This window comes from Dermochelys coriacea, chromosome 23 (genome assembly GCF_009764565.3).
Source record: "Dermochelys coriacea isolate rDerCor1 chromosome 23, rDerCor1.pri.v4, whole genome shotgun sequence".
In the NCBI taxonomy this organism is placed as follows: Eukaryota; Metazoa; Chordata; order Testudines; family Dermochelyidae; genus Dermochelys; species Dermochelys coriacea.
The window spans coordinates 16,336,835-16,360,373 of record NC_050090.1 but is presented as its reverse complement, the minus strand read 5'-3'; the positions used below and the strand labels follow the sequence as shown (position 1 = coordinate 16,360,373).

Sequence of the window (23,539 nt, the reverse complement as noted above, 5' to 3'; positions counted from 1 at the left end):
ACCTGGCCCTTCCCTATTTCCCACCCCCTCCAGCCTTGGCATTTCACCAGGGAGGATTTTCTGTTTCCTTCCAAGACATTGAGGGAGATGGGCTGGAGGTGGTGGAATGAGTTTGTTGGGTCTGTGGGGAGAACTCTCAGGGCAGAGGACCACGTGCCATGGGATCCCCATCTCCCAGCCTCTGTCCAGCCCTGATTACCACGGCTTCTCCGCAGGGGATGCCGATGTGCCGCCATCCACCCGGGTGGAGAAGGGGAGCCGCTGCGCCTGGATTGTCTTCACCCCCACCCCGCAGGAACAGGCGGCTTTCTCCAGCTCAGGCATCCTGGGGGACTTCGTGGTACAGTACGACGTGGCCATGCCAGATGTGGCTGGGGACGTGCAGGTGAGGGGTGGCTGGAGCTGAGATCTCACGGCCCGGGGGGAATGAAGGCCAGGGAGTAGAGAACAGGGAACAGCCCACAGGGGCGGGGGGCAGATAGACACGTCTGGGGGTGGAGGGAGGGGCATGGGGGGGAGGGATAGAGGGGACGTGTGGAATGGATGGATTGAGGCAGGGATGGAGCATGGGGGGGATGGATGGACAGGGTGTGAGGGAGGAGGGATGGGGTGTGTAGAAGGAGGCTGGGAGGGGATGGTGTGTTTGGGGAATGGTGGGCTGTGGGCGGGAGGGAAGGAGTGTGTATGGGGAAGCATGGAGGGGACGGTGTGGGGGGATGGATGAGGCATTGGGGGGTGAAGGATGGAGAGCTGTGGGCGGGAGGGAAGGAGTGTGTATGGGGAGTCAGGGAGGGGACGGTGTGGGGGGATGGATGAGGCATTGGGGGTGAAGGGTGGGGGGGGTGAGGGATGGAGGGCTGTGGGCAGAAGGGAAGGGGTGTGTATGGGGAGTCAGGGAGGGAACAGTGTGCGTGGCGAGGGATGGATGCCCAGGCAGAAGGGTGCATACGGCCCCCACACACAGGCACCCGCTGCCTGTCTCATGGGTTCCCCTCGCTGCCACACCAGCACATGGTGGGTGTCCTGTGCCCTGGGCAGCCACAGCCTCAGCCCTTCAGCCCCGCACCCTTCCCTCTCTGGCAGATCTACAACGGCTACTTCGTTCACTACTTTGCTCCCCGTGGCCTGCCCCCCATGCAGAAGAATGTGGTGTTTGTCATCGACATCAGCGGCTCCATGCACGGCACCAAGATGAAGCAGGTAAGAGGGTGGAGATGCCAGGGGGAGATAGCCCATAGACCAGACCAGTGGGGAGGGGGAATCTGAGCAGAGGGGAGGGGGCAGCCAGGAGATCTGAGCTGGGGGGACAGAAAAGGAAGCACCCACCCCCACAACAGCAGGCCTCCCAGGACATGGGTCAACATCCATGCAGATGAAGCCATGGTCTAATTTGCATATCTATCAGCCCCTTTAGACAATTATCTAATCCACCACTCTGCTCCATCCCCCTCAAATCTGTCAGCTCCACATTTGAACGGGTTGGAAAACAGAAATGCCAAATTTCCATTTTCTTTCGGAGTTGAGATCTCGAAATTTGACACTGGCTGGAAATTCCGAAAAAATTCCAGGCATTAACACTGGCTCCTTCGCATCTGATGGCATGGAAGCAATCTAAGATCTTCCGTATAACACAGTGGAGGATAAATATAATACAGAGCTCATATTTCTATGTATGACATCAATTTCTATATGGTCTAACAAGATCCAGTGGATGGACATTGAAACGGGACAAATTCAGACTGGAAATAAGGTGTAAATAGGAGGGTAATCACCCATTGGAACAAATGACCAAGGATTGTACTGGATTCTCCGTCACTGGCAGAGGTTCTTCTGAAAGCTCTGCTCTAGGAACGATTTGGGGGCAAATCTAGATCTAGGTCAAACTAGATCGCAATGGCATGAAAACCCAGGAATCTGACTCTTCACATTCAGATGAGCATAAGAGGTGGGTGAAATGTTTGGGTTTAATAGTTCTTGAAAGATGCGACCAAATTCGGCCAATTGTTTCAGCTGGGAAAAAAAATGCAAAATAGTCAACTAAGTGTTTTGAGATTTTGTTTTGAAATTTAGCTGGGTTTGTTCATTCTGAAATATTAAAACAAAACGTTTAGTTCAACCCAGAACCCTTTTTTCCTGAATTTTTTTTGGTTCAGCCACCAAAGTGAAAAATCAGGGATTTGCTGAGTTCTAATAATAATAGAAAAGACTAAAGGAAATGAAGTGGTAAAGTCAAAATGAAACATTGTTGAAATGCTTGTTTCATCATTGTTGAAGCAATATACTATGTTAAATCTGCTAATCCATATAAACTAAGAGAAAATACGTATTGGGATGGAATTCTATTGCAAGCAAACATCGCGAATGTGTAGAGTGCCTGCCTGGTGAAATGAAAACAAGACTCTTTTTCCCCAGTGAGATTTTTTGGTGAAATGAGGAAGTTCAAGAGGCTGTGGAGGAAAAGAAAAGGTGTTTAAAACTGTGACAAGCGATGCTCCAACAGCAGAATTTTTCAGTCGTAGAAAAAAGCCAAAAGGATATTGAAGAAAGAAGTGGCAGCTGCTAACGCTAAGACTATGGAAGGCTTATATACCCATCTTGAAACAAAGGAGGATGAGAGAAAAATACACAAACTGGCAAAGCCCCCCAATAAGAGAACTAAAGACACTGGTGAGATCAAAGTCATCAAAGATGAAACTGGAAATACATTAATCAATGAGAAACAGATTATAGAAGGGTGGAGAAATTATTTTGAAAGGCTTATGTATGAAGAGAACTCAAGAGAACCGAAGAATCACAGAAATGTTGGGCTGGAAGGGGACCTTAAGAAGTCACCAAGTCTAGCCCCCTGCACTGAGGCAGGACCAAGTAAATCTAGACCATCCCTGGCAAGGGTTTGTCCAGCCTGTCCTTAAAAACCTCCAGTGTTGGGGTCCACAGACTCCCTCGGACGCCTGTTCCAGAATTTACCTACCCTTAGAGTTGGAAACATTTTCCTACTATTTAATATAAATCTCCCTGGCTGCAGATTAAGCCCATTGCTTCTTGTCCTACCTTCAATAGACATGAAGAACAACTGATTAGTGTCCTCTTTATAACAGCCCGTAACTGATTTGAAGACTTATCAGATCCCCTCTGTCTTCTTTTCTCCAGTTTTTGCAATCTCTCCTCATAGGTCAGGTTTTCTAAACCTTGTAAGCCACCCCAGGGGCTGGCGGCACCAGTCCTGGAAGAAGAAGTTGCACAAGCTTTGCGCACCAGGAAAAATAGCAGAAGTATGGAAGTGCTGGGGCACGTACGACTGATTTTATTGGCACAGCCGTTTAATGGCATCAGGACTGAGAAGATGCCTGCTGCCTGGAGGATGTCCACATTCATACCAATATTTAAGAGAAAAGGAGACATACAAGACTGTTTCAGAGTAGCAGCCGTGTTAGTCTGTATTCGCAAAAAGAAAAGGAGTACTTGTGGCACCTTAGAGACTAACAAATTTATTAGAGCATAAGCTTTCGTGAGCTACAGCTCACTTCATCGGATGCATTTGGTGGAAAAAACAGAGGAGAGATTTATATACACACACACAGAGAACATGAAACAATGGGTTTATCATACACACTGTAAGGAGAGTGATCACTTAAGATAAGCCATCACCAACAGCAGGGGGGGGAAAGGAGGAAAACCTTTCATGGTGACAAGCAGGTAGGCTAATTCCAGCAGTTAACAAGAATATCAGAGGAACAGTGGGGGGTGGGGTGGGAGGGAGAAATACCATGGGGAAATAGTTTTACTTTGTGTAATGACTCATCCATTCCCAGTCTCTATTCAAGCCTAAGTTAATTGTATCCAGTTTGCAAATTAATTCCAATTCAGCAGTCTCTCGTTGGAGTCTGTTTTTGAAGCTTTTTTGTTGAAGTATAGCCACTCTTAGGTCTGTGATCGAGTGACCAGAGAGATTGAAGTGTTCTCCAACTGGTTTTTGAATGTTACAATTCTTGACGTCTGATTTGTGTCCATTCATTCTTTTACGTAGAGACTGTCCAGTTTGGCCAATGTACATGGCAGAGGGGCATTGCTGGCACATGATGGCATATATCACATTGGTAGATGCGCAGGTGAACGAGCCTCTGATAGTGTGGCTGATGTGATTAGGCCCTATGATGGTATCCCCTGAATAGATATGTGGACAGAGTTGGCAACGGGCTTTGTTGCAAGGATAGGTTCCTGGGTTAGTGGTTCTGTTGTGTGGTGTGTGGTTGCTGGTGAGTATTTGCTTCAGATTGGGGGGCTGTCTGTAAGCAAGGACTGGTCTGTCTCCCAAGATCTGAGAGAGCGATGGCTCGTCCTTCAGGATAGGTTGTAGATCCTTGATGATGTGTTGGAGAGGTTTTAGTTGGGGGCTGAAGGTGATGGCTAGTGGCGTTCTGTTGTTTTCTTTGTTGGGCCTGTCCTGTAGTAGGTGACTTCTGGGTACTCTTTTGGCTCTGTCAATCTGTTTCTTCACTTCAGCAGGTGGGTATTGTAGTTGTAGGAATGCATGATAGAGATCTTGTAGGTGTTTGTCTCTGTCTGAGGGGTTGGAGCAAATGCGGTTATATGGTTATATCGTAGAGCTTGGCTGTAGACAATGGATCGAGTGGTATGATCTGGATGAAAGCTAGAGGCATGTAGGTAGGAATAGCGGTCTGTAGGTTTCCGATATAGGGTGGTGTTTATGTGACCATCGCTTATGCATCCAAATGCATCCAAATGCATCCGATGAAGTGAGCTGTAGCTCACGAAAGCTTATGCTCTAATAAATTTGTTAGTCTCTAAGGTGCCACAAGTACTCCTTTTCTTTATACAAGACTGTGGTGAACTCAGACCTCATGATGAAGATCTGGGAGAAAGTTATTGATAAGTGACTACGAAGAGAGTGGTAAAGGGCAGTGATAATCAATTTGGATTCATGCCAGGCGAGTTAACGATGAACGCTGGCTTTGCATTAAGATTGGGGGAAAGGGAGAGACATACCCTGCACATGGTATTCAGCGCTCTTGAAAACACCTATGACCACATTCCGAGGGGAGTCATCTAGTGGTGCAGGAGAACGAAACCAATCCCTGAAGACTACATCCGACTCCTCCAGAACACCGCAATGGTGCTGCAGAAACTGAACCATGTCAAGCTAGAGGGAGAGTATGTCGGGACTTGGCACTTTCTGGTGCTCGATGCGTCCAGAGGATGGCACCCTGCTGCGTCCCTTTCGCAGATGATGGAGGGCTCATGTGGCAAAGAGAAACCGGAAGACAGTTCTGAGATGGATGTGCATGCTTGAACGCAATGGGATGAAAATCAGCCAAAATAAAACAGAACCTGGGGTCTGTAGATTCAGTGATTCTTGTTTTCCTACAAGGTCTGTGCTCATGTCTGTCAGAGTGACAAGGTGGGTCTTCTATTGGAACAAATTCTTTGAAAACTCGTCTCTCTCCCCAACCAAACTTGGTCCAATAAAAGATAGGGCCTCACCCATCGTGAGTCTGATATCCTGGGACCAACGTGGCTACAACACTGTGTCGATGTATGTGCATATATGAGATATAACATACCCAGGACACACGTGAATATAACATGCTAGAATTGTAGATCTGCATCCATGTATATACATACATTATAATGGGACAGTCATATTTTATCTAATTATAGGGGTATTTGATATACGCAGATTAGGTGTCACTATAAATAAAATGTATATAGCCTCTCCTATTTTCTGTAATGTGAACTGAGGGTGTCTATGGTACAGAGCGAATTCTCTCTCTCTAGGTAGAATTCTGGGTGTGTGGGTGTCCCCCATACACATCAGCACGTGTTTGTGTATCGCATAGCACACGTAATGCAGATTGTGTAACGCCACCCCACAATCACACAATAAAACAAAACGACAGAGCCAGACCGATTGGTGACCCCTTTCCCCGTTGAAACCCTCACTGAAATCCACCCCTTCCACCCTGTCCCTCCAATCCTGCCCTACCCCTCACCTCCCCACCCCCCCAGATCTCCCCCAAGCAAGGTCAGCCATGCTGCGTTTCTGCCCCCAGACCAAGAAGGCCATGCACATCATCCTGAGCGATCTCCACCCGGACGACTGCTTCAACATCGTCACCTTCTCCGACACCATTCACGTGTGGAAGGCCAGGCGCTCCATCCCAGCTACAGCCCACAATGTCCGCACCGCCAAGGACTATGTCCACAGGATGGAAGCTGATGGATGTGAGTCACTGCGGGGGGGCTCCTGCAGCTGGGGCTCCTGACCCGCTCCCCACGGTGCCCCTTGGGAGTTTCCCCGCAGCAGGGACCTGCCTCACTGCCCACAGTGCCCCCTGGGAGTCCCCCCCCCCACAGCCAGGGCTCCTGCCCCTCTCTCCACAGGATGCAGAAATTGTACTGTATTAGAAATGATCATAACACAGTGGAGCACAAATCAGTAGAAGGAGTGGGGTCGGGATGGGCTAGAGGGGTGTGGGAGGGTGAGGGGGGCTGGGAGCCAGGACTCCTGGCTTCTCTCCCTGGCTCTGGGAGAGGAATGGGGTCTAGTGCAGGGGTTCTCAAACTTAATTGTACTGCCACTCTCTTCTGACAACAAAAATGACTGCACGACCCCAGGAGGGGGGACTGAAGCCTGAGTCTGCCCAAGTCCCCAACTCTGGGCATGGGGGCCAAAGCAGAAGCTCAAGGGCTTCAGCCCCAGGCAGGGGTCCTGCAGCCTGAGCCCTGCCGCCCCTGAGCCCTCAGACTTGGGCTTCAGCCCCAGGTCCCAGCAAGTCTAAGCCAGCTCTGATGACCCCATTCAAAGGGGGGCATGATCCACTTTGGGATCCCAACCCACAGTTTGAAAACCACTGGTGTAGTGCTTAGACAAGGGGGGCTGGGAGCCAGGACGCCTGGGTTCTCTCCCCGACTCAGGGAGTGGGGTTCAATGCAAGGCTGAAAATCCGGATTCTTCTGCCTTTTCCCTCCTCAGGGACCGACATCAACAAAGCCCTGTTGGAGGCTGCCTCGGTGCTGAGCCAGAGCCCGCCGGAGCCATCCCCCCGGCGGATCCCACTGCTCATCTTCCTGACGGACGGTGAGCCCACGGCGGGCGTGACCTCAGGCACTCGCATCCTGGCCAATGCCCGGCAGGCCCTGGGTGGCTCCGTCTCCCTGTTTGGCCTGGCCTTTGGGGACGATGCTGACTATGGGCTGCTGCGACGCCTGGCGCTGGAGAACCGGGGCATGGCCCGGCGCATCTACGAGGATGCCGACGCTGCCCTGCAGCTCGCCGGCTTCTACGACGAGATTGCCAGCCCGCTGCTGTACGACGTGGCCCTCTCCTACCGCGATGGTGCAGACCTCACCCGCATGCTCTTCCCCCACTACTTCTGGGGCGCCGAGCTGGTGGTGGCCGGACGGCTGGCCCCGGGGGCCACTGAGCTGCATGTCCAGGCCACAGGCCATGGGCACGTCGGGCTGCTGAGCCTGGAGAACGATATCTCAGCCAACGCCACGGAGGCTGCCCCGTTCGGCTGCTCTCCAGACCTGGGGCAGATCGGGCAATTCGTCCAGCGCCTCTGGGCCTACTTCACCATCCAGGAGCAGCTCCGGGCCCGGTTCCACTCCAACGACACTGCCGCGCGCCGGCTGCTCACTGAAAAGGCCACCAACCTCTCGCTGAAGTATAACTTTGTCACGCCCGTCACCTCACTGGTGGTGGTCAAGCCAGAGGAGGAGGGGGAGAGTGCCATGACTCGGGCCACGCCAGGGGCTCCTGTCACACCCCTGGCCACCATGGCGGCCCACCGTGCCACCGAAGCTTCCAGAGTCGCACCCGCTCTGGGGGCCACATCCACCTCGCTGCCTGGGGGTGCCACCAAAGCTGCCGCAGGCCTCCCCAACCTAGCCAGAGCCATGCCCGTCCCAGGAGCACCTGCCACGTCCCAGGGCACCTCCAAACTAGCCCGAGCCACTCTGGCACCTGGCACTGCCACGGCCACGCCAGCTCCTCCCACGGCCCACGGTGTCACCAAAGCAGCCAGAGCCACACCCGGAAAAATACCCAAAGCTGGGAACCCCAGGGCCACAGCTCATCCACCGCCGAGCCCAGGATCAGCCACAGCACCCCCCTCCGGCCAGCCGGAGTCGCCCCCACAACCGGCCATCAAGCACCAGCCACATCCCAGAACAGAGAGGGCCCCCTTCTCGAGGGGCACAGCGGCTCCCACGGCCCAAACTATCACAGATGCCTGGACTGGCAACAGCACGGCTGCCCCCCACCACAGGGCAGAGTCCGAGGGCTCCCGGGTCACGCCGGGCGCCGTGGGATCCATCCCACCTGCTGCCGACCACAGCCAGTGGCTGCTGCTATTGCCACCAGCAGAGTCAGAACTGCTGGCGGCAAAGGACACGGCCGAGGAATCCGTGGAGTCCCGCCACCCGCCGGCTGTGTACAGCTTTGTGGTAGCCAAAGGAGAGAAGGGTGGGGATCCCATCCACCCCGCTCCCCCCCCGCTACCCACCAGCCCGTGCTCCCCATGCCGCCCACCTCTCCCGTGGCCGGGATCCCTCCCCGACTCCCCCCCCGGCCTGTGCTCCTCATGCTGCCCCCTCCTTACCCACCGGGATCCCAGCCTGATCCCCCCCCGGCCTGTGCTCCCCTGCCGCCTGCCTCCCTCACTGCTGGGATCCCCCCCTCCCAGAATTGCATGGATGTTCATTCTGGCTCTCTCTCCCTACAGGTGTCCTGGATTACGAAGACTACTCAGGTAACCCCACAACCTGGCCCACGCGCTCTCTGCTGGGTGGGGTAGCCAGGCAGGTTGTGGGGAGGGGTCTGCCAGCACGCTGGCCCTTAAGGGAAATGCCGCTCGGCCTAGCTCTTTAAGACCAGGAGTTCTGGGTGTTGTAGTTCCTGGGGGCTGTGAGCAAGGCCTGCTGAGAACTGGGCAGGTCCTTTTCCTTGCCACACACAGCTACACTGAAGCCTGAAGGGGCAAGGCAGGGATTACGGGGTGGGGCTCTGAGATGACACCCCAACCCTCCAGGACATCACTTAGCAATTGGTTCAGGCTCTCTGCAGACTCAGGCAGGCACTGATCCCATTTTCCACCTTTGCTCCTCAACCGTGAGAGCTAGACACTGAATATTTTTTTAAACTGACCACTGACATTCTGCAGCCACTATGAGTGGGCTGGCGCCAGGGTGGGGGCACGGTGCTAGCATCCAGCCTCTCACGCTAAGCAAGCCAGCTTCGCCATTGACTGCCAGATGGCCTCACACCCCCACCCTGACTCTGCCTTTCCCTTCCAGACCTGTCCGAGGAACAGGACGGTGACACAGGTATGTTTCAGGTCTGGGCCTGGGTGAGGGCAGGGGGGAGATTTGGCAGTTTCCTGTTGGCTCTCAGCCACTGCCTGTTGTAGTCGCTCTGGGCTCTGCCAGGCCTGGCCAGCGGGTGCCCATGGTGCTTTGGAGAGGGAAGAGGATGCCCAAGGATCGGGGTGGGGAGGATGCTCCATCACCCAACTGGCTGTAACCCTCTCTTCTTGCCCCGCCCTCAGATGGCATGGCAGACCTGGCTGGTGCCAGATTCTTCACTTTCTCCTCCTCAGGTAAGGCTGCCCAGACACCCAGGTGATGATTAGGGAAGGGGGCAGCCTGGTTCCCCCCCCTTTACTCCACCTCTTGTTCTGCCTTGCAGTGGATGGAGACCCTCACTTCGTGGCACGACTGCCCGGCTCTCCTGAGATGCTGTGCTTTACGCTGGATGGGCACCCAGGAGACGTGCTCCAACTGGTGACAGATCCCCCCAGCGGTGAGACCCCCACCCCGCAGCTCAGCACCCCAGGGGAGGGGAGCGGGGGCTGGGACCCAGGACTCCTGGGTTCTCTTCCCGGCTCTGAGGTCTAGCGAGGGGATCCAGGAGGAGCTCCCGGGTCATCTGTGGTGCCATGGGGATCGTGGGCTGAGCGATGGGGAGGAGATGGGGATCCCTGACAGCTCAGTGACTGCAGCGTGGCCTGTGCTCTCTCCCTGCAGACCTGTCAGTCCACGGCCACCTGGTTGGTGCCCCGCCACGGCCGGGCACGGCGGATCGGCCACGCACCTACTTAGATGCCATCACCGTGCTGGTGGGGCCTCCCCAGCTCCACTATGTGATCACCGTGACGCTCCAGGGCGTGGCGCTGCGGGGGGAGGGGGCCCTGGATCTGCCCTTCGGCCGCCCGGCTTGGGTCAACCGCCCTGGGCTGGGTGTGCAGGTGGGGCCGGGCGCCAATGTGACGCTGCGGCTGGGCGCCGGGCTGGAGTTCGTGGTCCAGCGCCATCGGTACAGCCACCCCAGCCGCCTGCAGAGAGACCACCTGGGCTTCTACGTGCTGGACGGCAGCGGGCTCTCGGCCCAGGCCCGCGGGTTGCTGGGTAAGGGGCTCCCGGGCCCTCCTTTCCCTCCCCCGCTTGTCCGGCCGCCGGGGGGGCTCCCCCTATTCACCCCGTGTCCCCTCTTGCCCCCTGCAGGTCAGTTCCAGAACGCGGACATCCGACTGCAGCCGGGCGCCGGGGAGCAGCCCACCCGGCTCCAGAGGGGCGGGGCCACGGTGCAGGCCACGCGGGTCACCAAGCTGCTGAAGGACTCGCCCCTGCCGGCCCACCAGGCCCCCTGCTGGCTGGTGAAGGGCAGCGACGTGCAGGCCCTGCTGGGCGGGGCCTACGGCGCCTTCGTGGTCCCCCATCCACTGGAGGCGTGGCCTGGGCAGGGTGGGGGCCGCCCCGTGTCCCACTGCTGAGACTGACCCTGCAGCCGGGCAGGACACAGCTGCCTGGGCCCTGGGCATGGCCACGGCTTGTGGATTTAAGGTGGAATCATCCCTCTCCCCGCCTCCAATCGTGGATTTAAGGTGGAATCCCCCCACCCCCTCAGATCATGGATTTAAGGTGGAATCCTCCTTCTCCCTGTTTCCTGCAGTTTGTGGAGTTCACAGGGAATTCTCCCTCCCCACCACAGTGGATTAAAGGTGGAATCCTCCCTACTTGCCATGGACTGTGGATTGAAGGTGGAAGCTCCCCCTGCCCAAACACTTGCTGAATCAAGGTGGATCCCACCTCCCACTTAATGGACATGGGTCCTTAAATTAAGCTGGATTTCCTTCCCCAGTGCAATGTGGTGATTTAAGGAGGAATGGATATGGGTTTTTGATGTAAGGTGGATTTTTCTCCCATGTAATTGTGCTTGATTCATCTGTTCAGCATGGTCCCCCCCCCCCCCATAATATGGGACTGTAGGTAATTTCATTTGTAAAGTCAATTCTATCTACAGTTCTATGAGAATCTTGGCTCGAAGGGGGAATTTTCCCAGCTGGGCAGCCCCTTGGCTGAAGGTGGGAGTCCTAGCTGGCAAACACAGCACAGGAGCTTCAGGTGGAAGATCACCATCTAGTGCACACACAGCTGACAGATTTCACAGGGTATTTCCCCAGGTGGCCAGCTCACAGATGTAAGGTGGACCTTCCCCAGAGGGCCAGCATGCAATTTAAGGTGGAATTCCCAAGAAGGCTAAAACACAGATTTAAGGTAGATAGAAGGTCCCTGAGAGAACAGAACAGCAGCCTGGCTCCCAGCCCTCCTCCCCGAGTAGGGGAGAGAACCCAGGAGTCCTGGCTCCCACCTCCCCCAACGACAAGACCCCACACTCGTCCCAGAAAAGCAGTGGCCCAAAGGTGCAGCTGGCTCATGCAAACTAATAAGGAGAGACTGGACAGTTGGGGGGGGGCTAGAATCTCCCATGGACCCCCCCTCCATGCCATGAACTCGCTGGGCCCTGCTTAGCTTCATGACCTCCATGCGGTAAACAAGCCAACGTCCATCTGGGCCACTAGATGGCGCTGAAGCTCCACGGGCCAAGTTGCGAGCGCGGGCTGTAACCGGCCTTGTGACCCAACCCGGGGCCAGCCCCTGAGCGCTACGGGGGCCGGCGGGGGAAAAGGAACAGCTGAGACAGAATGTACCATCTGCGCCAGGAAAAGGGGGGTGGATTCCATAGAGGTCGCAGGCGCCCTGCCCCATGAGAGGGCGTAGCCCCTAGTGGCCAGCCCCCAGTGAGAAGGGGTGTAACCCCAGTGACCCTATCCCCATAAAGGGGTTAACCCCATAGACCCGCCCTCCAATGTGAAGAGGGTGTGGCCTCAGTGACCCCCCCAGGTGAAGGGGCGTAACCCCATTAGTCCTGCCCCCATAAATTGTTTAACCCCTCTGGCCCTGCCCCCAATGGAGGAGCGTGACTCCAGTGGCCCCGCCCCAATGAGAAGGGGTGTGGCCCCAGTGGCCCCGCCCCCACACAGTGTTTAATCCCCAGTGGCTCCACCCACCCCTGACCCTTTCCCCTGACCCTCCTCAGTGGCCTGACTTCCCCTGCAGCCCCCGCCCATGGGGCTGCCCCCCGCTCTCCTCCTCATGCTCTGCCTCTGCCCTGTCCGCCAGGGCCTGGCTCCCCCAGACCCAGGGCTGCTGGCCCAGGGCCGTGCCCGGCTGCGGGAGGCCCAGACACTGGCCCGCCACCCGCAGCTGGGGGCCTGCTGGGCGGGGGCCCTGGGGAGGCTGGACGGGGGCTGCCAGCAGCTGGGGGAGGAGCAGCAAAGCCGCATCGCCCTGGCCTTTGCCCACTGCCACCTGCAGAGGTGATGCCCGGATGCCTGGGTCCTGACCCCAGCTAGAGGGGGAGCTGGGGCACCTGGGCTCTGTCTCTCTGAGGGTGGGGGGCTCTGGGAGCCGGACACCTGGGTTCTATCCCTGACTATAGAAGGGAAGTAGGGTTAGTAGGCTGGGGGGAGGGGGCTGAGACAGGACACCTGGGTTCTCTCTCTGGCTCTGGGAGGGGAGTGGGGTCTAGTGGGTGAAAGCAGGGGCCTGGGAGTCAGGACCCCTGAGTTCTATCCCCGGGCATGGTGGCCTAGGGGTTCCTAGCTAAGACCCCTGCTGTCCCTTGGCCAGGTCGGGTCGGCCCTTCCCTCGCTGCGAGGCCAGCAGCTCCGTCCGGGCCTGCACCCAGCACATGGACCCTGTGGCCTTCGGGGTCTACACTGAATTCTTCACCCATGCCCACAGCATCTGCTACCTCCTCCGCAGTGAGGCCTGGCAGCAGCAAGCTGAGAGCACCGTGCACAGGTGAGTGTGGGGTGTCCCCTCTAGGGAGCGCTAGCTCCCATCTGGCCCCCGGGTGGGAACTGGCTAGCTCGGGGGTGGGGGGGGTGGGAATGGGACCCAGAGCCTTTTCCCTCTAGCAGGAGCTGGCTTCCATCCTGAACTGAGTTTGCTGAGTCTCTAGCAGGGCAGATGCCCCCCTAGTCCCACCCAGTCAGTCCCCCAATGCTGGCAGAGAGGCCAGGGTCTGAGCAGAACATGAGGATGTGTCCCCCATTCCCAAAACAAAGGAGAACATTAGGTGGGAGAGGGCTGTTGGGGGGGCAGATTGGGGGAGAGGGCTGTTGGGGGGGGCCTGGGGGGCTGGGGTGGGGGTAGGTGGCTGCATGGGGTGTGGATACAGAGCCTTTCCCTACATCTTTTCAACCAGAGTTGGATGGGAAGGGACTGTGCGGGGGAACATCTATGGGGCCTGGACTTTGTGTGTAGTGGGGCTTGGCCTGCACATTTGGGAGGCTGGAGGTGGGCCAGTCTCCAGCCAGGCCTGCGGACTGTGGAGTTCATCAGTGTCTGGGTCTACACGAGGTCCTGGCTCCAGGAGTCGAGTGATTGCACCAGAATCTCAGATCTTGGGCAGAAAACACCAGGTATGTTTTAGCCCTTGCGGTCGGGTAGAAAAGCTGCCAAGAGCCTGAGCCCATTGCTCACAGGTGTGAACCGAGCGTGCCGGAAGCTGCCTGAGTCTGCAGAGAGCCTGAGCCCATTGCTCACAGAGGGAGGCTAATAGGCAGTGCTGTCTGTGTGGATAAGTAGCACGCTGCCTGGGTTGGGGTCATGTGGCAGGATCAAGGCCCCGCTATGGTGCTGACACCCCTTCCCCCTCCGCCCCCAGGCTGGTAGCCAGTTCGGAGGGCGTAGCTGAGCGGCTGGAGGAGACCAACCAGCTGGCGGAGCAGGCAGCGCGGGCACAAGAGGCCACCCTGCGATCCCAGGAGCAGATCCTCCGCCATGGGGAGCTGCTGAGACAGACACTGCAGGACTCCTCCAGGGGTAACCCCAGCCCCTGGAAGCCAAGATGCCTGTGAGGGGAGTGGGGTCTAGTGGTTAGAGCAGGGGGGCTGGGAGCCAGGACTCCTGGGTTCTCTCCCCAGCTCTGGGAGGGGAGAAGGGTCTAGTGGGTTAGAGCGGGGGGGCTGGGAGCCAGGACTCCTGGGTTCTCTGCTGGCTCTGGGAAGCACGGCTGCTGACGGCCCCTGGTTCCCTGCAGGTGTCCGGGAGGCTTTTCAGGACATACAGGAGGCAGCCGGACGGCAACGCCTGGCCTTCGCCGAGATCGTGAACCGCCTCAGCTTCCTGCACCACTTCCTGGTGGGGGAGTCCCACGCCCTGGGCTCCTTCCTCTACCACCTGCTGACCGGCAGCGCCGCCCTGCTGCTCACCTCCAGCCAGCGCACTGCCGGGGCCAGGTAGGGGCCGGGAATGGGGCAGGAGCCTGTCCCCTCTGGGGAGCGCCGGCTCCCACCTGGCCCCAGGGCAGGGACTGGCTGGCCGGGGGGCTGGGACTGGGGCAGGGGCCTGTCCCCTTTTTCCCTTCCCGTGATCCCCTTTTTCTTCTGCCTGAGGTTGATCCTGCTTGGCCTGGTGGGGGGCAACGTCTACCTGGAACGTGTGATCAGTGGACTCGTCTTGGAGAACACTGAGGCCGGCTCTGATCCAATGGTACCAGCCAGGCACCCCCCCCGGACACCCCCAGCTGGGGTGACCCCTCCTTCAGACCCCCCCCCGGGCTTGGCAGTCACTGGGTCTCCAGGACACCTGGGTCCTCTCCCCGGATCTGGTCAGAGAGTAGGGACAGGCGGCGTGGAGTAGGCGGGGCTGGGAGCCAGGACACCTGGGTTCTCTCCCCGGATCTGGGCAGAGAGTGGGGGTCAGGCAGTGTGGAGCAGGCCGGGCTGGGAGCCAGGACACGTGGGTTCTCTCCCCGGATCTGGGAGGGGAGTAGGCTCTGGCAGATTAGAGCGGGGGAGCCCGGGCAGTGGGGCTGGGAACTTGGATGCTGGGGTTCTCTGGGCGGAGAGCGGGGGTCCTCGCTCTGACTGGTACCCCTCTGCCAGGAGGCCCTTGCCAGCTGGGTGGGGCTATGCCGCAGGCTGTGTGTGGGCGCCGGGCTGGCCGTCCTGGCCTATTGCGTCCTCACCTACCGCGACGTGGCCCAGCAGAGTCGGGAGGTGCTGCAGGGGCTGCAGGAGACCCGGGCCCAGATGCAGCACATCCTGCAGGAGACAGGTATGGGGGCGGGGCTAGAGGGGAGGGAGGGGCTAGAGAAGGAGGAGGGGAATGGGGGACAGTCCCTGTGTGAATGCAGTGGGCGGAGCTAGTGGAGGGGTGAGCATGACAATATGGGCTTAGTGGGAGGAGTTAAGTGGGCAAGAAGGTGGAGCTAGGGGAAGAGGGCGGGGGCATATCTGGATAGGCGGGGGCATGTGGGTCTGGCCTGGGCTAACCACTTCACTTCCTTCTCCCTCATGCAGAACACCTACTGGCCCAGTGGGGCCCAGACCCCAGCCAGGACAATGCTGAATTCACCGACTCGGGCTTCCCGGGACCCCTCTCCCGGCCGGAACAAGGAGCCCCCTGGGGTGAGCGACCCACTGTGCTGGGGGCACTACACAGGCGGGGCTGGAAGCCAGGACTCCTGGGTCCTCTCCCAGCTCTGGGAGGGGAGTGGCAGGTGGGCCTGCGCAGCCCCCGGCACCCCAGGGTCCCCAGGCAGGAGCGAGGAGCCCCCTAACCCAAACCTCCCTGTTCTGTGGCCAGCAGAGTTGCTCAGCACCAGCAGCCCCAAGAGCCGGAGCCGGTCCCCGGCCCGCCAGCGCCCCCGGCCGCAGAGACACACCAGCCGACGGGATTCTGAGACACACAATGTTCCTGTGCCACTGGACAGGGTGAGTGCGAGTCAGCAGGGTGCAACTTACACCCCCATTCACCCCCCACCAGGATCCAGTCCCCAGCGTCAGAGACACCGCCGTGAGTCCTGGCCCCCTGCTTTGACCAGGCTGAATGTCTCTCTTCCCCTAGCTGTGCTGCTATGATCTCCGGCGCCGGCCGGCCCTGAGAGACCCCCCCCAAACGTCAGCCACAGTGAAGGGGCCCCTCCGCAGCGCCCGAAGGGGAAGACCTCAGTTGCCGGCAGCAGGTGCCATCCTGCTGAGCCCAACCTGGGATCAGACTCCTACTGCGTGAATGTCGCCCCAGGCCGGGAGCCAGGACTCCTGGGTTCTCTCCCCAGCCTGCGTGGGTCTGAGTGAGACACACAGGACAGGGGGAGGCTGCGTGATGTTTTATTGGAGACGGGCCACGCCGCGGCTTTTAGCTGGTAATAAAAGGAGCCTGACAATTTGGTAGCTGCAGCTCTGGTCTTGTCTGCATGGCCGCCACTGGCCAGGAGCGGCAATTGATCCCGAGGTAGCTGGAGTGCCGGGATAATGGGGGTCACCAGCGCCACGCCTAGTCGCCTGCCACCCCAAAGTTCATGGCGGCCGTCAGCGTGGCGGAGAGTTTGCTGGCGATTTTCTCTGCGGGGGGGAAATGAGCCACAGTGAGAATCCTCCCCACTTGGTGAGACGCGCACGCCCCAGCCAGCAGAGAGCACTGGGCGCTGCCCTGCCATGAAACCTACCTCCAGCCTGCCTGGGTGGGAGGGGAAACTGAGGCACAAAGACATGATAGAGCTGGGGCTGGAACCCAGAAGGTCCTGACTGACAGTTCACTAGCCCTAGCTAAGGGACAACATGGCCTAGAGCACAGGACTCCTGAGTTCTCTCCCTGGCTTTGGGAGGGGAGGGGGACTGATGGTTAGAGCAGTTGGGAGGAAGCCAGGATCCCTGAGTTGTCTTCCCGGCTCTGCCTTGGACCTTGGCCAAGTTCCCTCTCCCATGCCTCAGTTTCTCCTCTCTCCCATTAATTTCTAGACTAAGCCCTTTGGTCAGGGACCATCCCTTATTGCTCAGTCTGGACAGCTGCCTTCCCCAGATGCCCCCACGATGAATCCCCTAAGCACCCCTCCGCCAACCTGCTCTTTTCTGCTGCTTCTTCCGCCTTCTGCTAGCTGCCCGCAGCCCCTGCCCTTGATGCAGGGGGTTTAGGGCTGAGATCTCCTCCAGGCTGGGGGCTCTGGGAACAGGTCTCTCCATGGCAGTGGCTGCTCTGTTCTTAGCCTTCAGTTCCACCATCACAGGGCCGAGCTGCAGGGAGAAAGCGGAGAGTAAGGCATGAGAGGGCAGCCTGCCAAGGGGACAGGCCCAGAATTGGGCAGCTGCCTCATACTCTCATATCTCAGCTTTCAGATAAAAAGAAAATGAAGTTTCTAGCTCAAATGGCTGCAGAGAGAAGGGATCACTGCTTGCCTAAGTCTGTAGAGAGCCTGAGCTCATTCCTTGGATGGGGTGGAGCCTATTATGCAAATCAGCTAAGAGGAGGAGTCTCCTGTTAGCACCAAAAGGGGGTGGGTCTTTGAAGCTTCAGCCTCTCTGGAGAATACTTTTGGGATGCCTGGGTGGGCGGAGCCTGTTGTGGGGCTTAGGGGCCATGCTTCTCCCCTCCCTCCATACCTCCAGATCTCTGTCTTCGTCCATGGCTGTTTCTTCCTCTCCCAACGTCTCCTCTTCCTCCATCTCTGCTCCTGCCCCGCTGGTGAGGCTGGTGGAGGTGAGGCCGATGCCCGCAGGAATCGACGGGAGGTCTGGGCAGGGAACAGACACAGAGGGCACCGTAAGCTGATGCTCTGCTTCCCACCCACCCCCAGGGGGAGAAAGTGGTACTGCCCCCCAAAGGCCACATTGCACAGCTGGGAGCCAGGACTCCTGGGTTCTCTCCTGGCTCTGGGAGGGGAGTGGGGTCTAGTGGTTCGAGCGGGGGGGGGGAATGGGAGCCAGGACGCCTGGGTTCTCTCCTGGCTCTGGGAGGGGAGAGGGGCTTGGTGGTTAGAGCGGGGAGGGGGGACTGGGAGCCAGGACACCTGGGTTCTGTCGTGGCTCTGGGAGGGGAGCGGGGCATACCAGGTTACCAGCCCATGTTCACTACTCACTGGCCAAAGCCTCCTGGTTGCCTTGCTCCAGCGCCTCGAAGTCGAAGGCCTTGCCCATTTCTGTGACAATCTCAGCACTGATGTGGGTGGGCAGCGTGTGGGTCTCTGGGGGGTGCGTGAAATAGCTGATCTTCCCGCTGGGAGGGGAAAGAAGGGGGGCTCTGAAAGGGTGCCATTCCCCACCACTCCTGCCAGCCAGTCCCCTGCCCTGGTGCCAGAATAGGGCTGGCACCCCCCCACCCATGAACCCCCCCCTTTTCCGCCTCTTCCCCACCCACCTCATCCAGTCACTCAACACAGCTTTGGCCGCCTTCTCGTGATCGGGTACGCCTCCTTTCCTCAGTTTCCCCTTTCTCCGGGCAAGGTGCGCTAGGAACTCCATGACGTCCTGGTATGCCGGCACACCGTAGTGCTGCATGATCTGGGGTGGGGAGCAGCCAGACAAGCCCATCAAACAGCTCCCAGTTCCCCTCAACCTTCCCTCTCCTCCCTCTTCGCTTCCCCGTCCAACTGTGGTCGCATCTCCTCTCCGCCTTCCCACAAGCCACCCACACGCCGGGGCCCTGATCCAGCCATTGCTGGATCCTTCTGCATTCACAGACTGACTGCTGCCGCTCAATTGGAGACGAGTCGGAGAAGAGCCATGAGAAAAGCCCAAGGGTTAGAAAACCAGCCTGGGAGTGAGAAACTCGAGGAGCTCGGCCTATTTCGCTTAACAGAGAGACGGTTAAGGGGTGACTTGACCCGAGTCTGTAGGTACCCACGTGGAGCACAAAGAGCTAATAACGAGCTATTCAATCTGGTCTAACGCGATCCACAGGCTGGAAGCTGAAACTGGACAAATTCAGAGCAGAAACGAAGCGTCAGTTCTTAACGGTGAGAGTAAGGAACAACTTTCCAAGCAGTGGGGTGGGTTCTCCATTGCTGGCAGTTTCTCTATCAAGTTGAGAGGTTCTCCAACAAGCTCTGCTCTAGGAATTAGTTTGGGGAGGTTCTCCGGCCTGTGTTATATGGGGGGTCCGATTGAAAGATCACAGTGATGTCTATTAACCTAAAACAGTCTTCTAATGAGCCCTTTCTCCAGAGATTCTGTTCATTGTTTCATTTCACTGGCTAGCAAGTCAGAGGGTTGTATCAAGAATACTATGACTTATAAAAGGGAAACCTCAGTAAGTGAGTTTGACAAACTGGGTGAAATCCACATGAGCCTGTGAAACATTCTGATCTCCTCTAATCAATGTTCTTGGTCGGAAAATGTCAGCAGGCTGTCTGGCTGAAAGTCGTCCATCAGAAATCTCTTCCTGGGATAGGTATTTCCATCCACTGGGAAGAAAGTGTTAGTTTCCTTCCTGGGCCAAGGAAAAGATGGGCTGGGGTTCGAGTCTGAGGCGTCTGGGTTGGAACCAGACATGTTAAGAACTAGCTGGAATCTACACATAAGAATGGAGAAGCTGGAGTTGACAATGGAGGAGCCAACGACCAAGGAAAGAGCCTGCATTGACAATGGAAGACCCAGCGACCAATGGAAGAGCCAACAACCTGGCCATTAACACTTAACTGTTTGGGAACTGACCACATGAGGAGTCCGTTAGTAAGGAAGGAGATGAGAACAGACCCCTGGTGCCAATGGGGAGGCAGAACTGCAGGGACCTCTACTCTCCCCCATATGGCCTCTTGCATCGACCTAAGGACTCTCCACCTGCTCCCGGTAAATCAGTTTCCCATGGTCTTCAAAGACCAGCGCTGCTTCTCCACATTGCTCCCAAAGGAGCTGGAGGGGGCACAGAGACTATGGGGAGAAAACTGGTGCGGGGAGCCCCATTGTCAGCTGTGGCAGGAAAGCGGGAGTCCTAGAGGGTCGGGAATGCTGATTGGGACATTCGAGGCTGGAGCTCCTTTGGGTCCTGGGCGGGTGAGTTCAGATCAGGCGCTTCTCGGGGCCTGTCTCTTGGTGGACGGTGCTGGCCCCACACTTTGTGGTGTCGCCCCATTGAGCGCTCCCCCAACCGTCCCCCTAGCAACTGCCCTCCTCCCCTACCTGGTCCTGGGAGCATCGTCTCAAGATGGCGTGGACGGGCGTCACCGGGTCGGCCACCTGCTCCACCTTGAGGCAGCTGTGCAGCACCAGGGCAGCGTCCGTGGCTGCGGTCGCCAGGACGAGGCCGGGACAGTCCAGGAGCTTGACGTGCCGGTCGAGCTGGACCTCCTGGAGGCATCTGGGCAGGGGAGAAAGGGGGCATCAGCGGGGAAGCAGGGCAGTCCCGCAGGGGCCGAGACCCCCACCCCCACTATGGGGCAGGAGGGCTTACTTGGTCACGCCGGGCGTGGCGCCCACGCTGCAGGCCCGGCTCCGCTTCAGGCTGTTAATCAGGCTGCTTTTGCCAACATTGGGGAAGCCTGGACCAAGAGCAATGGGGACCCGAGTCAGAAAAAACCAGGCATCCGGGCTCCCCGGCTCTAACCACCAGCCCCCAGTCCCCTCCCAGAGCCGGCCAGAGACCCCAGGAGTCCTGGCCCCCCGCAGCAAAGGGCCTGAGTCTCTCACCTACAACCCCCACGCTGATGGCCGTCTTGAGGTCCTGGCTACGGCTGTAGTTGGCCAGCACCTTCAGCAGGCAGTCGGCCCCCACGCATGCCCCACTGGCCAGCAGCTCGCAGGAGGCCTTGGCCACGGGCACCTTGCTCTGTTGCTGGGGGGCAGAGAGCAGCGGACGGGTCAGGCCAGGGCTCACACAGCTCTATCCCCCCCGGCCCTGCTCCTCTTCCGGAGCCAGGGAGAGAACCCAGGAGTCCTGGCCCCCCACCCCCCAGCTCTAACCACTAGCCCCCACTCCCCTCCCAGAAGCCAAGAGTCAGGAAAGGTCCCAGGCCCCACCCCCCTCACCAGGTGCCGGCTCTGCTGCTGGGTGGAGGCTTTGAAGGCAACAGTGGGGAGTTCGTTCCTCAGGTACTTCAGCCACCCGGCCACAACCTCCTTGGACACCAGGTCTGGGGAGGGCAGGAGCATGAAGGGTTAACCTAGCATTGCCTGCTTCCCCCCCACCTGGCTATTGCGGCTCCTCCTCCCTTAGGAGCCCCAGCTCGCACCCCAGGGAGGGAAACTGAGGCACCACAGGACTTGCCCAAGAGAAGGCAGAGAACTCAGGAGCCTTAGCTCCCACCCCCCCATACTCTAACCACCAGCCCCCACTCCCATCCCAGAGCTGGGGAGAGAACCCAGGTGTCCTGGCTCCTACCACTAGGCCCCATTCCCCTCCCACATGTTCTAACCCCTAGCCCCCACTCCTCTCCCAGAGCCAGGGAGGGAACCCAGGAGTCCAGGTTCCCCCCACCACACACCCACCGATTTTATTTAACACCAGCACTAGTTTCTTGTTGCCCCCGGCCTGCAGTACGGCCTCCTCCACCTGGGGGCAGCGACAGCCCTGGGGGTCTCGGGCGTCCAGCACCTCTAGAACCACGTCAGCTGCCTGGATCACCTGCAGGGAGCAGGAGAGGGGGTGAGTGGGGTGTCCCCTCCGTGGCCTGGCCTGGCCCCACTGAGCGCTGGTGAAAGGGGAGAATGGCCGTCTCCCCTCCGCGATCTGGCCCCACTGAGCACCAGGAAGGGGGGGATATGGGGGCTTCCCCTCCATGTAACTCACACCGACCTTCCTGAACTCCCGGTAGTAGGCCCTGCGGGACCCCTCCTTCTCCAGTCGTGGGTGCCCCTGCAGTTGCTGCAGCCCAGCCTCCTGCAGAGAGAGGAGACAAAACAGTGTGGGGGGGAAGGAGAAAGAATCCAGGAGTCCTGGCTCCTAGCCCCACTGCTCTGACCCATTACACCCCACTCCCCTCCCAGAGCTGAGGAGAGAACCCAGGAGTCCTGGCTCCCAGCCCCTCCTGCTCTAACCACTGGACCCTACTCCCCTCTCACAGCTGGGAGAGAACCCAGGAGGCCGGTCTGGGGGCCGAGGGGCTGTGAGGTTCGGGGCCGTATTACCTTCTGTTCGAAATCCCGCTGCTTGCGGAGGGCGTCCTGCTGTAGGGACTGCAGGCTGCGGCGCTGGCTGGTCTCCTTGAGACGGGCCTCTTCCTGCCATGCCCTTAGCTCCGCCACCTGGAGACACAGCCAGGCTTCAGCCTCCCAGAGCCCAGGAGAGAACCCAGGCATCCGGGCTCCCAGCCCCCCCCGCTCTAACCCACCAGCCCCCACTCCCCTCCCAGAGCCAGGGAGAGAACCCAGGTGTCCAGGCTCCCAGCCCCCCCTGCTCTAACCCAATAGACCCCACTCCCCCCCCAGAGCCAGGGAGAGAACCCAGGAGTCCTGACTCCCCCATCCTTACCCTTTTCTGCTTTAACTTGGCTTCCTTCTTTGCATACTCCTTGAAACCCAACAGGTGAGGCACTCCTGGGTCCTTTTTCCCATGAGCCTTTGCTTCCTTCCTCTGTGTAAGAGAGAAATTCTGTTAATAATCTCACAGCAGGTAGCAACTTGCCCCCCATGTCTTTTCCCCAGGGAGAGAACCCAGGAGTCCTGGCTCCCAGCCCCCCCCCGCTCTAACCCACCAGACCCCACTCCCCTCCCAGAGCTGGAGAGGGAACCCAGGCATCCTGGGGCTCACCTTGCATGGGTGTTTCCTCGCAGCTGTTGTGTGTTCTGTGGAGAAGGGACAGAGTTAAGGGGATGTTATATTTTGGGGGCCTAGGGCTGGAGGCTGGTCCAGGGGGCGCCGGCGCTAGGGACTTACTGGGCCGGGTCATGGCTCTGAAGCAAGTCGCAGGGTCGTCTCCACTGAGCAGCACCTGGGAAGAAATTACTGTTATACAGGGACCTGGAGAGCAGCTCCTGGGGTGGGGATGGGGTCTAGTGGTTAGAGCAGGGGGGTGCTGGAAGCCAGGACGCCTGGGTTCTCTCCCTTGCTCTGTGACCTCAGGATCCACCACAGAGCAGTCCCTACCCGAAGAGAAGCGGGGGGGGGGGATCCCTGCCTCTCCCCTTAGATCCAGCCTCCTCTCTGATCTCACGCCCTCTGCAGCCCCCTTCCCAGAAAGCTAAGCCCCCTCTACACCCCTCCTCCTCTGCACCCCAGATCTAGATCCAGCCTCGCCTCCCTCCCTGGTTGTCGCAGTTTAACTTCCAGGGCACCAGCTGGAACCCACGTGGCGCGCTCCCGACACAGGGGCACTTCCTGTTTCCCCTCTCGAGTGCGCGCGCGGTGGGCGGGGCCCCGTGCACACGCGCGTTCCCAAGGCGGGAGCTCCCGCCCCCCTGTTGTTGCTGACTCTGAGATTTGCAAAACGTGGCTGCGATTTCCGGCTGCAAAGGCG

At 58.6% G+C, this 23,539-nt stretch overlaps 3 protein-coding genes across 17 annotated transcripts in view; 2 read left to right on the top strand and 1 right to left on the bottom strand.

Moving 5' to 3' along the window:
• ITIH6 (inter-alpha-trypsin inhibitor heavy chain family member 6) overlaps positions 1-11,225 on the top strand; it is a 25,314-nt gene extending 14,089 nt beyond the window's left edge. For all 3 annotated transcript variants that reach the window (XM_043501509.1, XM_043501510.1, XM_038381627.2), the window contains 10 exons: positions 216-385; positions 1,084-1,200; positions 6,072-6,243; positions 6,995-8,488; positions 8,748-8,774; positions 9,319-9,348; positions 9,570-9,620; positions 9,710-9,823; positions 10,048-10,428; positions 10,525-11,225. In XM_043501509.1, the coding sequence (XP_043357444.1) occupies positions 216-385; positions 1,084-1,200; positions 6,072-6,243; positions 6,995-8,488; positions 8,748-8,774; positions 9,319-9,348; positions 9,570-9,620; positions 9,710-9,823; positions 10,048-10,428; positions 10,525-10,793 (2,825 nt within the window). In that variant the 3' untranslated portion in view covers positions 10,794-11,225. The remainder of the gene's footprint in view (positions 1-215; positions 386-1,083; positions 1,201-6,071; positions 6,244-6,994; positions 8,489-8,747; positions 8,775-9,318; positions 9,349-9,569; positions 9,621-9,709; positions 9,824-10,047; positions 10,429-10,524) is intronic.
• On the top strand, positions 10,840-16,547 carry LOC119847146. 11 transcript variants are annotated; one of them, XM_038381638.2, is made up of 9 exons: positions 10,840-11,098; positions 12,994-13,167; positions 14,036-14,193; positions 14,411-14,609; positions 14,766-14,862; positions 15,258-15,429; positions 15,675-15,782; positions 15,961-16,088; positions 16,222-16,547. In XM_038381638.2, the coding sequence occupies exons 1-9, from the start codon at positions 11,043-11,045 to the stop codon at positions 16,384-16,386; spliced, it is 1,257 nt and encodes a 418-aa protein (XP_038237566.1). In that variant the 5' UTR covers positions 10,840-11,042; the 3' UTR covers positions 16,387-16,547. The 11 variants fall into 11 exon arrangements, with proteins under 11 accessions (XP_038237566.1, XP_043357496.1, XP_038237569.1 ...); XM_043501561.1 differs by lacking the exon at positions 10,840-11,098 and adding an exon at positions 11,357-11,577; XM_043501559.1 differs by lacking the exons at positions 10,840-11,098; positions 14,036-14,193 and adding exons at positions 11,606-12,680; positions 13,729-13,790.
• GNL3L (G protein nucleolar 3 like) lies at positions 16,469-23,423 on the bottom strand. 3 transcript variants are annotated; one of them, XM_043501541.1, is made up of 16 exons: positions 23,333-23,423; positions 22,960-23,019; positions 22,834-22,868; positions 22,555-22,656; positions 22,212-22,328; positions 21,880-21,963; positions 21,573-21,708; positions 21,114-21,217; positions 20,775-20,919; positions 20,539-20,626; positions 20,268-20,445; positions 18,508-18,650; positions 18,230-18,366; positions 17,754-17,884; positions 17,216-17,387; positions 16,469-16,718 (listed from the first exon to the last, which is right to left on the bottom strand). In XM_043501541.1, exons 2-16 carry the CDS (start codon positions 22,970-22,972, stop codon positions 16,651-16,653), a joined length of 1,653 nt encoding a protein of 550 aa, XP_043357476.1. In that variant the 5' UTR covers positions 22,973-23,019; positions 23,333-23,423; the 3' UTR covers positions 16,469-16,650. The 3 variants fall into 3 exon arrangements, with proteins under 3 accessions (XP_043357476.1, XP_038237561.1, XP_038237559.1); XM_038381633.1 differs by having other exon boundaries at positions 22,960-23,014; positions 23,297-23,422; XM_038381631.1 differs by having other exon boundaries at positions 22,960-23,014; positions 23,170-23,338.
• Positions 23,424-23,539: the final 116 nt, after the last annotated feature.